Source organism: Oryzias melastigma, linkage group LG6 (assembly GCF_002922805.2).
Source record: "Oryzias melastigma strain HK-1 linkage group LG6, ASM292280v2, whole genome shotgun sequence".
Classification (NCBI taxonomy): Eukaryota; Metazoa; Chordata; class Actinopteri; order Beloniformes; family Adrianichthyidae; genus Oryzias; species Oryzias melastigma.
In genome coordinates this window covers 21,350,815-21,363,993 of record NC_050517.1, presented here as the reverse complement: position 1 = coordinate 21,363,993, position 13,179 = coordinate 21,350,815, and the positions used below count along the sequence as shown (strand labels likewise).

Genomic DNA, 13,179 nt, shown 5'->3' with positions numbered 1-13,179 from the left:
AAAACCTTGTACTGTGATTAGCCAAAGCAGATGGCGGAGAGTTGTACAACCTGTTTGGTTGTCTATATGTTCAAAAACAACAACACAACTTGTACAATTTATTCCAGAATTTAGGTTTTTTTTTAGTTAATATAAGATCAAGAATTTTTTTTAAAGGGGCGGTAAAAATGGTTTATTGTTCTGGACCCAAGTATAAATCTAAAAGTGCTGCTTCTCTGGACCTCTTCATGAACAAATCCCTTATGATGAAACAAGGTTTATCCTTAACCTGCTTCTCAAATGATGGAGTACCAGGAGTTTTTTTCCTTTTTTAGGAGTTTTTCCTTACCGGGAACGAGAGTCTAGGGATGGGGACAATCAGTTTATTTAGTCTGTTTAGTCGTTAGCTATTGTTTATATTATATGAATGACTTTCAGCTTCAAGCCCAATGAGGCAATTGATTTGTGATATTGAGCTATATAAATAAAATAGAATTGAATTGAATTGAATTAAAAAAAGAATGCTTTACCAATACAAATTGTTAAATTCTGATTGATTTTACGGATAGTTAATCGATACACAGAAACAAAAAAAACTAAAAAAGCTTTTTGAACCTAGTCTTCAAGGTTTCCTTTTATTTTACCCTTCAGTTAAATCAACACCTTTTTTTTTTGTCTAAATCATGTGTGTATTCATCAGAAAAGTGTGTTATAAAGGCTTATTACATGGTTTAATTGCATTGTATTACAACCAGGACTGAATCACTACCAATGATAACAAGCAGGAATGTGAATGGATGGTTAAAAAATTGATTGATGGCATTGAGCTAGGTCTTATCCTAGAAGCATTCTTGTTGAGATACCAGGTAACCTGCTAACATAAACTGTTTTCATTTTGACAGTTTCAAGAGACATTATCACTGACTGGTGTTAAAAACGTGTGATAATCCATCTGTAGATGTCACTGCGTTTACATCCCGCCTCCACCCAACAGTGATGAAAAACCTACAGGGGCAACTCATGATAATGAGACGTTTTCCATACACATCTCATAAAAGTCAATTTACATACTTAATCATGCAAGACAATGAAGGAAAAAGTGCAAAAGCATGAAACATCCTTTATTTCTGTTGGTTTACGACTAAAAATAACATTAATTTATGGATTTAAACATCACAAAATTATATCACCCATTTTTTTAATTATCTTTCTTAAAACTGAAATGTTTCTCCAGGCCTTTTTATGCTCATCAGACAAACACACCCTCCCGAATGACAATACAAAAAAGTGCAACTCTAAAACAATGGTAGAAAATTACACGTGACCTCTTACTGTGCAGAATTGCTAATTTGGAAATGTTACAGTAGACGATGTCTTAAAACCAAGCAAATCCTGACCTGTGTGACTTTCTGGTTCACACTTTTCAAATGTCAACCAGTTTTGTTTGTCACCTCATGCGTCTAGAATTACTGGGTTTATAATTCCACAAAAACCAGAACCCAGTGTTGGGAACAGAAGATAAACACTAGAGTCTTCTCTCAAACCAAGAAAAAAAAGCATCATTATGTGTCCAGTGGCCCTTTTTCCTGGAACACAGTGCTGTCGTTTTGACTCAAGTATTTTGATTCACTTCTGTATACTCATCAGGACAGTCTAAAACCGACAGGAATGAACTTGGAAAAGCAGATTATAGGGTGGCTGAATTTTTTTTCTTCTTAACCACTAATTTGATTATGTAGCAACTAGAGAGAACAAATAATTTTCATCTTTCACATTTCCAGCCCTTGAGGGAGAGACGATTAAATTCAAACTGTCAAAATGTCTTGGCTGTGTTGAAAGCCCCGCAAAAGAGAACTTGATGTTCGCTTCACATCCTGTGGAAACAAGATGATCAGGAAAAATAAAAATCCTGATTTTTTTTTCTATTAATGCACAGACTTTCTAGAAACTTCAATGGAATCTTAATTTTTATTGTTATTATTTGAAGCCACTTCAGGAGAAAACTTTAACTCTAGAACTTCCATTGAACACTCTGATGTTCTGTCACTATTCCAGCTTTATGGATATGACATTCCATGTTTGGAATTCCTGCCAGTGGAATGATTCCAAGGCATTCTGCTTCCCGTCCTTTGTGCCAAGTGGTAACTCCGCAACTAGGATAATGATGGACCTTTAGATCCAGACCGAAATGACAATGGTTCAAAGCCTCCAGAAAACCTAAAAAAAGAAAAAAAATGTAAAAAAAAAAAAAAAGTGAGAGGAAATGGAAAAAATAGAAGAAAAATCTAAAAAATTACATTAATAAAATTAAGTCATGAAAATGCTTAAACTAAAATCACAAAGTATTTATTTTGCAGTTGAAGATTCCCTTTACCTTCCCAATCACTGGACAAAAAAAAAAATATTTGAGGCATCTCAAAAACAGATCACACCCCAAAAAAATCAATTTGGCTTATTTTTAGCCCGCTGACAAAGCTAAGCCATCTGCTGGCTGATGTGTTCCAGGAGGTCCAGTTGGACTTCGTCTGTGCCGTTTTCAATCGCTGACAGATTAGAAGTGTGGAAGGAAGCAGCTAGGCGATTGTCAGACACATGGCAGGGTACCCAAACATGTTCCTCAAGACAAATTGACCTCTGCTCTTTTGTGCACCTCTGACCTGTGTCAGGATCAACTGGAGTCAAGCCAGAGGCCTTGTTCACCTATTGTCTGATCCTATCTCAGAAGTTCCTTTCAGCTCCCTTAAAGCTTTGTTTTCATTAACCCTCTTCATGTTTTTAGCTGGATTCTTGTCAGCAGCGTTTCCTTTGAACCCTGGGTAGATAATCCACGCTCGTATTCTGGTGGTTCGTCGTTGTATTTAGTTCTCGAGCTGGTTTTGACCAACACAGTATTCATCAATCACCAATTTCCTGGTTATAAATGAGCTTTGCTTTCACCGCCATTCCTCTTTACTTTCATAGATGTGATTTGTGGTAATACAGTGCACTGGGCAGGTACTGCAAAGTATTAAAAGGAAGCGTAAAAAAGAAACAAAATGACATTTTAAATATATTATTTTCGTGATATTTCATTTAAAGGCTCATAATGTGTATTGATCAGCATATTGGCTTTAGGGAAGAAAGAAATAACATATGAAGGAAGAAAAAAAGAAGGAACATATTCATACACCATAATATCAGCAACGGATAAATTATTTGCTGTTTCTGTAGAGAAGTCATGCATCAAAAATATGTTTTATCACAATTTTGACTTTTCTGTGATTTTAAGTTATCATTTTCATTTTGGTTTTGAGTTTGATTGATATTTTTTAAACAAAATATGGGTGTTAAACCACAATCTTTTTTACAAGATTTTTTTTTTGTAATATATGAGGTGCTGTTTGTAAACCTATTAAGTAAAATTTTAACAGCAGTATTTTTGGTTATTTAGCCCGTTTTAGGAGAAAAAAGAAGGCTTTATTTTTCGAATACATGTTTTCATCCTTTAATTCATGTATTTATAAATATTACAACAACTAACTAAATATTTAGTTAGCAAGCAGAATGAATTTTAAGGTAAATGTTTATTTTATACTTATATATTTAGTTTACAAACTGAACACTTAATTTAAAAAAAACAAATATTTAGTTTTTAAGCTAAATATTTAGATCTGGCCTAAATATTTATTTTTCAAACTAAATATTTACGCTATGTAACAGGCTAAATAACCAAAAATATTGCTGTTAAAATTTTATTGCGTAGGTTTACAAATGGCACCTCATAAAAATACTCGTGGTTGTCTCCCTACTGTAATTTTTCTATGTAATTTTGCTTTTAAAGCAACTTCCTGTTGTTGTTTTCTTGTTTTTTTTTCCTTCAAATCCTCATTTGTATATTTTGTTGGCTTTGGGGATCCTAATGTTTAATCCACCTTCTCTGGCAATGTAGTGTCCTCTTTTAGTTGTACGTCACGGTGTACTTGATGTTTGCATCCTTCTTTATCACATTTACTTTTTTCTTATTTCTTTGTCAGACATTTGAGGTTTTATGACTGTCTTTAGTGTTTTCATTGCAGCCAAAAAAAAATCACCAAACAAGTACAACCCAAGTTAAATTGTGATATGTATGAATAAATAAATGAATGAAATTTATTTATAAAGCACTTAACAACTCATTTCATTGTACAAAGTGCTTCACAATAAAATAAATAAAGTAAAAATTTTAATTAAGAACAAAATAAAACAGCACACAATTAAAAAAGCAGGCTGCAGTAAAATAAAAAAAATAAATAAATAAGAATACCATAAAACAAATAAAAGAAACATCAGCGACTACTGTGCATTAAAAGTGTTAAAAGTGCGTTTTTATTTTCACTTCTAAAACTGTTTAGGTCTAAAAATGATCTAAAAATGTACGTGTGTGTAATTCGTTTTCCGTCCATATTTGTAAAAAGAAAGCTGCACTGGAACTACAAGAAGAGAGCTGATACTTCTAGTCAGATTTGGACACTGAAGATGTTTTTTAAACTGTGAAAAATGCATAAAAAGAAGCTAATATTTCACTAGTTGGCCATGGGCTTGTTAAGAGATCTTGGCTAGAAACACTGAACCATAAAGATTACCAGCTGGACAGATATTGGGTTTCTCAATCTTGATGGGAAACTCTTTTAATGATCCTACAATTTTAATATGCAATAATCCACATTAAAACTGTACTTTGAAATAAATTAAATCAGGAAAACTCCAGTAGCTGTTCTGGTTACAGAATACATGTGCAAAGACTTTCATTTAATTAGAACTTATTTTCCTATTTGTTTATTTTTGTGTGTTTTTCTCAAAAAACAACAACAAGCGGATTAATTCTAAGCTCAATTATGCAGTGATGCATACTCATAGTTATAATCAAATTTGTGGAGAAAGCCATAAGAGCAGAAATTAAATAAATTAAGGAATGAACCAAGCGGATGACCATGTGACCAACACAGAACAAAAATTGAATGATTGAGGTGCATGGAAGACACTAAGTTGTCAAAACCTAAAAGGTTAAAAACATTTTTTTGGTGCTTATCAGTCACATTCTAGTCATTTTTATTTTACACTGTTTTACAAGATAATTTTATATGATTTTTGCCCCAAATCCCATAATTGCAGCCAGTCCTTCTATAGTACAGTATAAGTGAGGGACCAGAGGTGCTTGTCAGTTCAGCTGTACAGCGAACCCCCCTGACTTTAGCATGCCATGTCAGACCGTCGAACCGCCCTCATCTAAAGACTGTGTCCTTTGTTTTACCCTGAGAAATGGATATGCTCCAACATGCTAACACGAAACGAACACGCCGGCTAGTCTGATTATGAGCACGACACAAAGAGCCCACTTCATTCCCTCTCCGCCGCACACCGACACCTCTGCTGACCTGAGCACAAACCGGCTCATTTGATATAAAGCAAAGTGCTCATCAATTTTTAAAAAGGCTTCCAACTTGGCAGACTGACTGACCAGGCCTGCAAAACCCAAGCTAATGTGGCATTCATTGTGCTTCAATTATGTTGTAACGACTCTGTTGTTTTAGCAGATTAGTAGTTTTGGAAGATTTTCAATCAGAGGCTGTCACTACTTATGCTTTGCCCTTTCTAGGTTTAAAAACAATGATGGGATTTGGTTTAAGATTCAGCCAAAGAATCACCAGCATATGGACTACACAGGTTTGGGGATCTTGTTACCGATTTTCCAGCTGGCGGATGACCATTCTAGTTTCTAAACATGCAATCTCATCATCCCTAAATCAATATGAGGCTGTTATTTCCTTATTGGTGCTAGTATATAAGCTTATTGAACAGAAACGTTTATAATTCTATTAATAAATGAAGACAGCATTCAGGAAAGTAGGGAGAATTTCCAATTTCCAAGCTTAAGATTACCCACAAAGTCCAAAGATGTTAAAGTTTCCTGAATCTGAGTGATCTCTTCTCGTTGTTAGGTGAATTTTTAAGCACAGCCTGAGGCTTTAGGGATCAATTCAACCTAGTCTTTTCCTGAGCTTATGCAGGAACTTTGTTCCTTAAAACAAAAGGCTTCTTCTGCAAACACATTTTCTGCAGGAAGCTTAAAAACTTGAAAGCACCAAAAACAGGATTGTCCGTTTACCTTTGCGACATGAGGCCCAAAGATATTTTGAGAGCCACGTGAGGCACACATTTTTTTTTCTATTTTGGTTTTGTTGGGCATTGGCATCTACTTTGCTTACTTCAGCAAAATATTGTGGTTTGGGTTGAAGTAAGCTGTTTTACAAAGTTGACCATGATCAAATCAGCCGTTTAGTCAGAGAGAGAGAAAAAAAAGAAGATTCTTCCTCGTTTACACTCTATGACAAAAAAAGCCTGACCTCCCTTTCATTGAGTTTCAAATATCGATTACCTCTAATTCCCATCTTTATCTCAGTCTGTAATAACAGATGTATTATCACCTCACACCCAAGTGAGTACTTTCCAAAGGTATTGATTCTGTAGGGACTGCTGCAGTAATTACAAGCCTGTAATACAGTATATGAAATTCAGTATGTAACTGGTAGGTGAAGAGGACCTTATTATCTATTTCAATGAGCTCTTTGAAATACTAAACCATGTGATTTGTTGCTAAAAGTTAAAAGCAGTAGAGACAATTTTGCTAAAAGAAAATGAAAGTTTCCAATCAGTTTTGTAATTTATACACAGTGTTGCATCCTACAGTGCTTGACAAGAACCCTTTAAAAATGGAAACAAGTACACAAAATTGAAAAGTCGTAAAATACACAGTGTTAAAGAAAGAAAAATAAACAAGGTAGTGCTGTCTGACTTCAGGAGTCACTGGAGTTTAAAATTGTGAAAGCTAAGGTTATATTACATTGACAGTAAAGAACTGGACAGAGCAGCTGGGACATCAGGACAGAACCTTGTGGCACTCCACATATCAATCTGGGCCTTTGGGATGAACATTCAATCATATTTATAGTAAAATATCTTTTCCTGAGGTACGATTTAAATCACTTTACCATTCCAATCAAGTTATGGATTATTTTCAAATGAATTTGGTGTGTTGAAGGCTGCAAGAAAAATCAGGACTGAAATATTGTTTTTTCATGTCAGTGATGGATCTGAGATCATAAATAACTCAGAACAGGGACATATCTGCAAAGACTGGATCTAAAACTCTCAAAAAATAAAAATAAATGGTCAATGAATCAGTAAAAAAAGAAAAACAACTCTACAATGTCTTGTTACAGACAGGCAGAGACAAAGAGATGGAATGATATTTCTTTTTATAGTCCTAATTTTAGGAAATGGACTCCAAACTCACATCTGTAACTGGTAAGAGTGTTTATTAAACTGATAACGATAGGATTAACAAAATAGTCTACAGTGGAAAGAATTTAGAGTTTAAACATACCTAAAATCTTCTGGATTTTTGTTTTTAAGCCTTATTTAAACTTTGCTGCTTCTCTGCACCTGTTTATGTCTCAATGGAAGAGCTGTTGAGCCCAAATGAAGCATCAAGAGGAGCTTTGTCAGTGCACTAAAATAAATGAATACCTGGTGTATTTCAGCTTTCACGTGGCCTCTGATGGGAGAAAATCTCTTTCCCACACCTCTAGTCCACGATGTAGCAGCAGTAAAAGATCTGTCAAGGAGAACTGATTGAGTGCTGTCTGCAAGCTAACATGTGTTCTTACATATTCACACAGCTGGGCGACAGATGATTGCTCGACTTTTTCTGGAAAAGATTCGTTTTTCCCTAAGCAGTAAAGGACTAATCCTTTTTCCAGTCATTGTTATGAAATTCTGTTAAGAATCATCTTTTCTTCTGTCTTTGAGCTGCAATCAGACTGGATTGGAAACAGACAGACGTGTCAAAATAGTGGAGCGTTCATAGGAATAGATGAAAGCAGTGCTCCTGAGCTTCTGGCAGTCTTACTCCTGCTTCAACAGGAACTCAAAGGGTTGGTTTCTGATTTTGAGGAGTGCAGAAATATACGGAGGGAGGCTCTTCAGCCACAGGAGGGCAGCCATGCACTGTGTTATTTTGTTCTGCAGCACCAGAAACAGCACCGTAATACATAATATATGAAAGATGTTTTTTATTACTTCACCAAATTATCTAGATTTGATTAAAATGTTGGCAAAAGTTAAATACATTACTTTTGTTTTTTGGTTTATCAAAATATGTGCAAAAATGTATTTTTTTTTTGCACTTTCAATTATGAAGGTTTGCTCTTCTTGTTGATTTATTCTTATGTAAGAATTTTAATGAACCACACAGGAATAACCTCACACTTACTGATCCAGCTCATGTGCTGCACCCTATTCTCATAACTATATATTGCTTCATTTCAAATAAAAACAAGTAAAACTGATGTTATTCCTGCCGTGGCCATGTATCCATCCACATGCTTCTCATATAAACCTGACTTTCTGTTTATGAGCCAAGCGAAAGCATGCATCTCCTTCTAGATGAAAGCCTGCCTGCCCAGCTGACACTGTCGGCACCAGAACCTCTCTGAAACGTTGCCTTTGAAGAGTCCTTGTGGGACTGTTTAGCTTGAAACTCCTGAGCTCCCACTGCAGCATATGAAAAGCCTGCAGAGGTCACAGCCAAAGCCCTGGTGAGCCCTACACTGTCTGACCTTTGACTTTGGGCCAGCGATGCCAACAAAGGCTCCATTGTGAGAAAGCTGCTCCTTTGAATATAAAAATGTGTTGGCTGTTGAACAGCTATATGTCATTCTAACAGAAAAATGAACAACAATAAAAAATAAGCCTTAGTGGATGTTTTTTTTCTTTTTTATCATTATTTTGTCCACCAGTTGGCAGTGCTGTAACATATTTTTTGTTTATTATGAGCTTAAAAATGTAACAAAATAGAAGGTCTGTACTTGGTTTTGCTCAGCCTGCGTTTGTTATGAAGCTCCAGTTAGCACGCACACTCCCCAGCTATGTTTGGGATGGATATTGCATGCAGCTCATGTATTATTCACACAACATCAACCATCAAGGCCCTAATATCAACTTCTACTGCTTGAGGCACAACAGAGAACACAGCTATGTATTCAAAATGTGAAAAAAGTGTTAAAAAAAATCATGATTTGTTTATTATCGGTTCATTATATGGTTCAGGAAATTCAGCAGGCGGGAATCCTTCAGAAACAGATTTAAAGAGACCAGCATTTCATGAAGAAACATTTATTTGATCAGTAAAATACATCATCATGCTAAAAAGTAGCAACAGCAGCACTTTGTTTCCTTTCTCTGACTTGACAGGTTGGGTTAATTACCTCCTAATAATGATAGTCTTATCTTGTGCACATGCGGAACTCCGTTTTTTTTTTTTTTTTTTTTTGACACAAATATCTGAGGATGGGCTCCAGCTGCTTTTGCTCTAAATCCAGTCATGAGTTCAGAAAGCAGACGAAGCTTGTAAACTCAAACACGCTTCATCAAAGTCCGTAGTCCTTAAGTGGTAGGTCGAGATTTTCCGCCGCGATGCCATCCTGCTGAGTTTCCTGTCTGTTCAGAGAAGGAGAATGGATATCGTGGACATTTCTGCTCGTGGGTACAAACAACTCAGCGGTTACAACATCAGAATAGTATATCTTTGCCATGGCAGAACAAGAAGACACTCGTATACACATGCACTAGTACATAGTGTCATTATTGTCATACAGTGACCACAGACTGCAGTTATATTTACACGATGTTCACAGCTACATTCCAGGTTTGTGTTTGCTTGTGCTCCATTAAATTATTGTATTATTGGGTTTATTTTACATACAGTGAAATGGGAGTGCTACACTGCACTGTTTGTGTACAATACAGATACGTAGGGAAATACAGTATAGTGGATGGATACTGGCTTATTGCTTCTGATATGTACTAAATGTGACACTCAGCAAAATAAATTAATAACATTTACCTTCCTGTTTTGAATTAAATTGGTCCTTTAAATGAAATGTTATGAGTAATTATACATTTTAACAATGGAGAGAATGGGTTATCAATAAATACACGAGTTGGGAAAACAAAGCAGTTTTAAGGAACAATTAAATAAACATGGAAGAACTCCGTACGGCGTCTTGTACATCCAAATGATGCAGCTTTCTAAATGCTCAGACCAGAAAGATTCTAATGAAAAAATAATAAAACCTCTCTGTTTGGGAAGCTTATCTAGGCCATAGACAAACACACAAACACACACTCACTCAGTCAGAAGTATAAAATCCCCCTTTACAACTGCTTTGAAAACCTTGTCTTAAATAAATTTCTATCCTCCAAAACAACATAAACTGACTGCACAAGACATTCCCTTTCTTATAAGCATCAAACACAAAGTATTTACACGCTTCGACATAAACAGATCTGTTTCTTGTAGAACCCGGTCATTTATCGTCCTCACGTTGAGTGGTTCACCAATAACCAATTTGGACACATCTTCGTTTCCTATGACGTTAAAAAAGAAAAACCTGTAAAGATTTATGGTTGTGTCTGCAAACAAAAAAACAAGACGTCTAACGATCATGCCGAGACACACAAAGCGGCGTTGTGTCTGTCTAAAGGATGGGTTTTCTGACTGACACGCCCTCCCTCCTGCAGAGTTCAGGTCATGGCAGCCAGCTGAGATTATGTGCTTTAACACTCTAATGTGATGCAAGTTTTTGTCCGCATTTGTTTATGCCTGACCATGCATGAACACACCAGCTGGTAGATGGGGTTAACATTCAGTTATCAACCTTCCTGTTCAGTCTTTGTAGATGATGTGTGTTTTGCAGAAGGAAGGACAGCAACACGATAATTCTATCAAGATTAGAGAAAAGGATCCGGGTGTGGTCTCAAGCCTCAGTGGGAAAATGTCTGAGTCAGACGCTGCGGGGGGCCCTTTCCAGTTCGTGGGTCCGGCGGTTGCGTCCCTTTTGCTTCTCTTGCAGGAGCTTCCACTTGGATGCCAACCCTTGAGCATGCATTTGACTGTGTGGGTTCACCACAGCCTTCTGCTGGTGGTGCATTTGCTGCACCAGGTGGGATTTCTGTCTCCGGTGCTTCCGCTCTCTTTTCCAAACTTGCTCGCAGAAGTCGTCAACGCTGTTCAGGTTTGGGTGGTTGACCAAAGAGAGGAAGTCTCTGTACCAAAGCTTCTGGTTGGGACTTTCCCTCGGCGAGGAAAAATCCTGGGCGTGGACGTGGCTCGTTGCGTCTTCATCGCGATGTAGAAGCTCATCCAGGTGTTCTGTGTCAATCACTTCCAGGTTGACCTTTAAAACTGTCTGCATGAAGCCATGTTCCACTGCTTGGCACAGGTAGATGCCAGAATCCTTCTTTTCAAGAGTTCGGATCAGGAGGCCCTGGCTGGTGTGGATAAAACGGTCCGCTGACTTGATCTGCACAGAAATTCACCAGAAAAAGTCAATAATCAGAAATTAAAAATCAGCAAATAAATATACGTTAGCAGCATCAGATATATACTAAGATATATACTATTTCATCATTTCTCTCAGCTCGTTTTAATCACGTGAAATCCCTTTAAACCGAGTCAGCTACAAGGTCATTAAATATTGATAAACAGTGATGCTTTGTAATCTAATAAAAAGTCTATTAAAATGGAACATCAAATATGGACGTTCATCTTCTCTGCAAGCAAAAAAGGTAAAAAAGAAAAAAAATCAATGCAATCAGGAGCTGAGATGTGGCCCACCTCTTGTTTGCGATCATTAGTGGAATGCTGATACTGCCAATAAGTGGCCGCTCTCTGGGATTTGGGAATGCATTCTAGGAAAGTGCTGCTGTTTTCCACACCGTACACCGTCTTATCCTGGAGATTTGCCAATCCATTCAGTTCATCTGGAAAACAAAATCTAGTTTAGTCACACACATGTATTATTTATAAAAGTTATTTTTAAGCAGAATATTTTGTATGGTTCCATTATTAAATGTAGTTAAGATCAATACATGTGACCATGCTTTTGTATACATCTAGGAAATATTGATATGATATAAAAATTATTAGTACTTAAGAATCTGCTGGTTTTTGCTTAGAGTTCCAGTTTTACTCTTTTTTTTTGCTTGTTTTGATCATTTAAGACTAAAGTGTTCCAATCAGAGATGCTTCAGGTGTCTGCTTTTATTATAAAAAAATCTAACATTAAATATTTATAGATGCTTTTGTCTTGACAAACTCTCAAAAAATGAGTCAAATTCACTCTTAAACATGAGGTTCAACATCTGGCCCAAATTCACAGCAATTGTCAGGGAAACTTATCATTTCCACTGAGTTATGGCCACAGGTGTAAAAATTTTTGAGAATCATAAAAGACCAACTTCAATGAAAAACATGTTTTGTAGCAGTTTTCTCATGATGGAGGACATGTTAAGCAATTTAAGATTAAAACGGCACTTCTGAGTATTTCTTGATTCAAATTTTGATGAATCAGGAGCAGATGAAAACCTGGAGTTTGTGATACAGCAACTGTCTAACCCCAGGCTCCCATGGCAAGTGTTCTGGCTCCGAAGCGGCCGCCAGAGTCTTTACGTAACTTTAATAGTGCGAAAGGATCCTCGTGATCTGGCCTCTGCGTGCCCTGAATCCAACTCATTGGGTTTAAACTTTTGCTCAATGCGGGAGCTGAGCTTTTGTGAAGTTGGGGCTATTAACAATATGAATCGTAATAAATGGCAGATTATCGCGTGAACCTACGTGAGTTTGGAGTTTCACGAGGTCGGCAGCAGAGCCTGTGAATGCTGCCATCCGGTAACTAATGGGAGTCATCTACCCTAGCTAGATCGCTCCCGCGTCACAGTGGGAGTCCAGGGTAAGGTGGGCCAAAGTCTCCCTTCTCTGTTCCAATTCTAAGGCCTCCACTTGCAGACAAATGGATCCATTGTCTTCATTTTCCTCATCTGAGCTGCCGTCTGGCTCAAAACTGTACAACTGCAAAGCTACAATATTGATCGCTGTTTGTTTGCTATGCTAATGCTAGCTTGGGCTTGTGAGGTGCTATGAGCTAGCGGGAAAGAGTGTGAACAAAGGAATGCTGGGACATTAGGAAGGCTAACTTCCATGCCAACAGTCCCGCACACAACAGAGATGCGAATTTTTAATGAGCTTCTGCGGCGCTGGAGAGAATAAGTCTTAAATCAATTTAAGTTTTGGATTCTGGTAAAAACCTGCATTAAAATAATAATTAAAAAAAACAATTGGAA

At 36.9% G+C, this 13,179-nt stretch overlaps 1 protein-coding gene across 1 annotated transcript in view; it reads right to left on the bottom strand.

The window, feature by feature from the left end:
- Positions 1-9,155: 9,155 nt before the first annotated feature.
- Positions 9,156-13,179, bottom strand: part of sema3ab (sema domain, immunoglobulin domain (Ig), short basic domain, secreted, (semaphorin) 3Ab) — a 28,336-nt gene continuing 24,312 nt past the window's right edge. Inside the window, exons 16-17 of the mRNA XM_024281907.2 lie at positions 11,675-11,820; positions 9,156-11,360 (exon numbers count right to left, since the gene is read on the bottom strand). Coding sequence (XP_024137675.1) covers positions 10,842-11,360; positions 11,675-11,820 — 665 coding nt within the window. The 3' untranslated portion in view covers positions 9,156-10,841. The remainder of the gene's footprint in view (positions 11,361-11,674; positions 11,821-13,179) is intronic.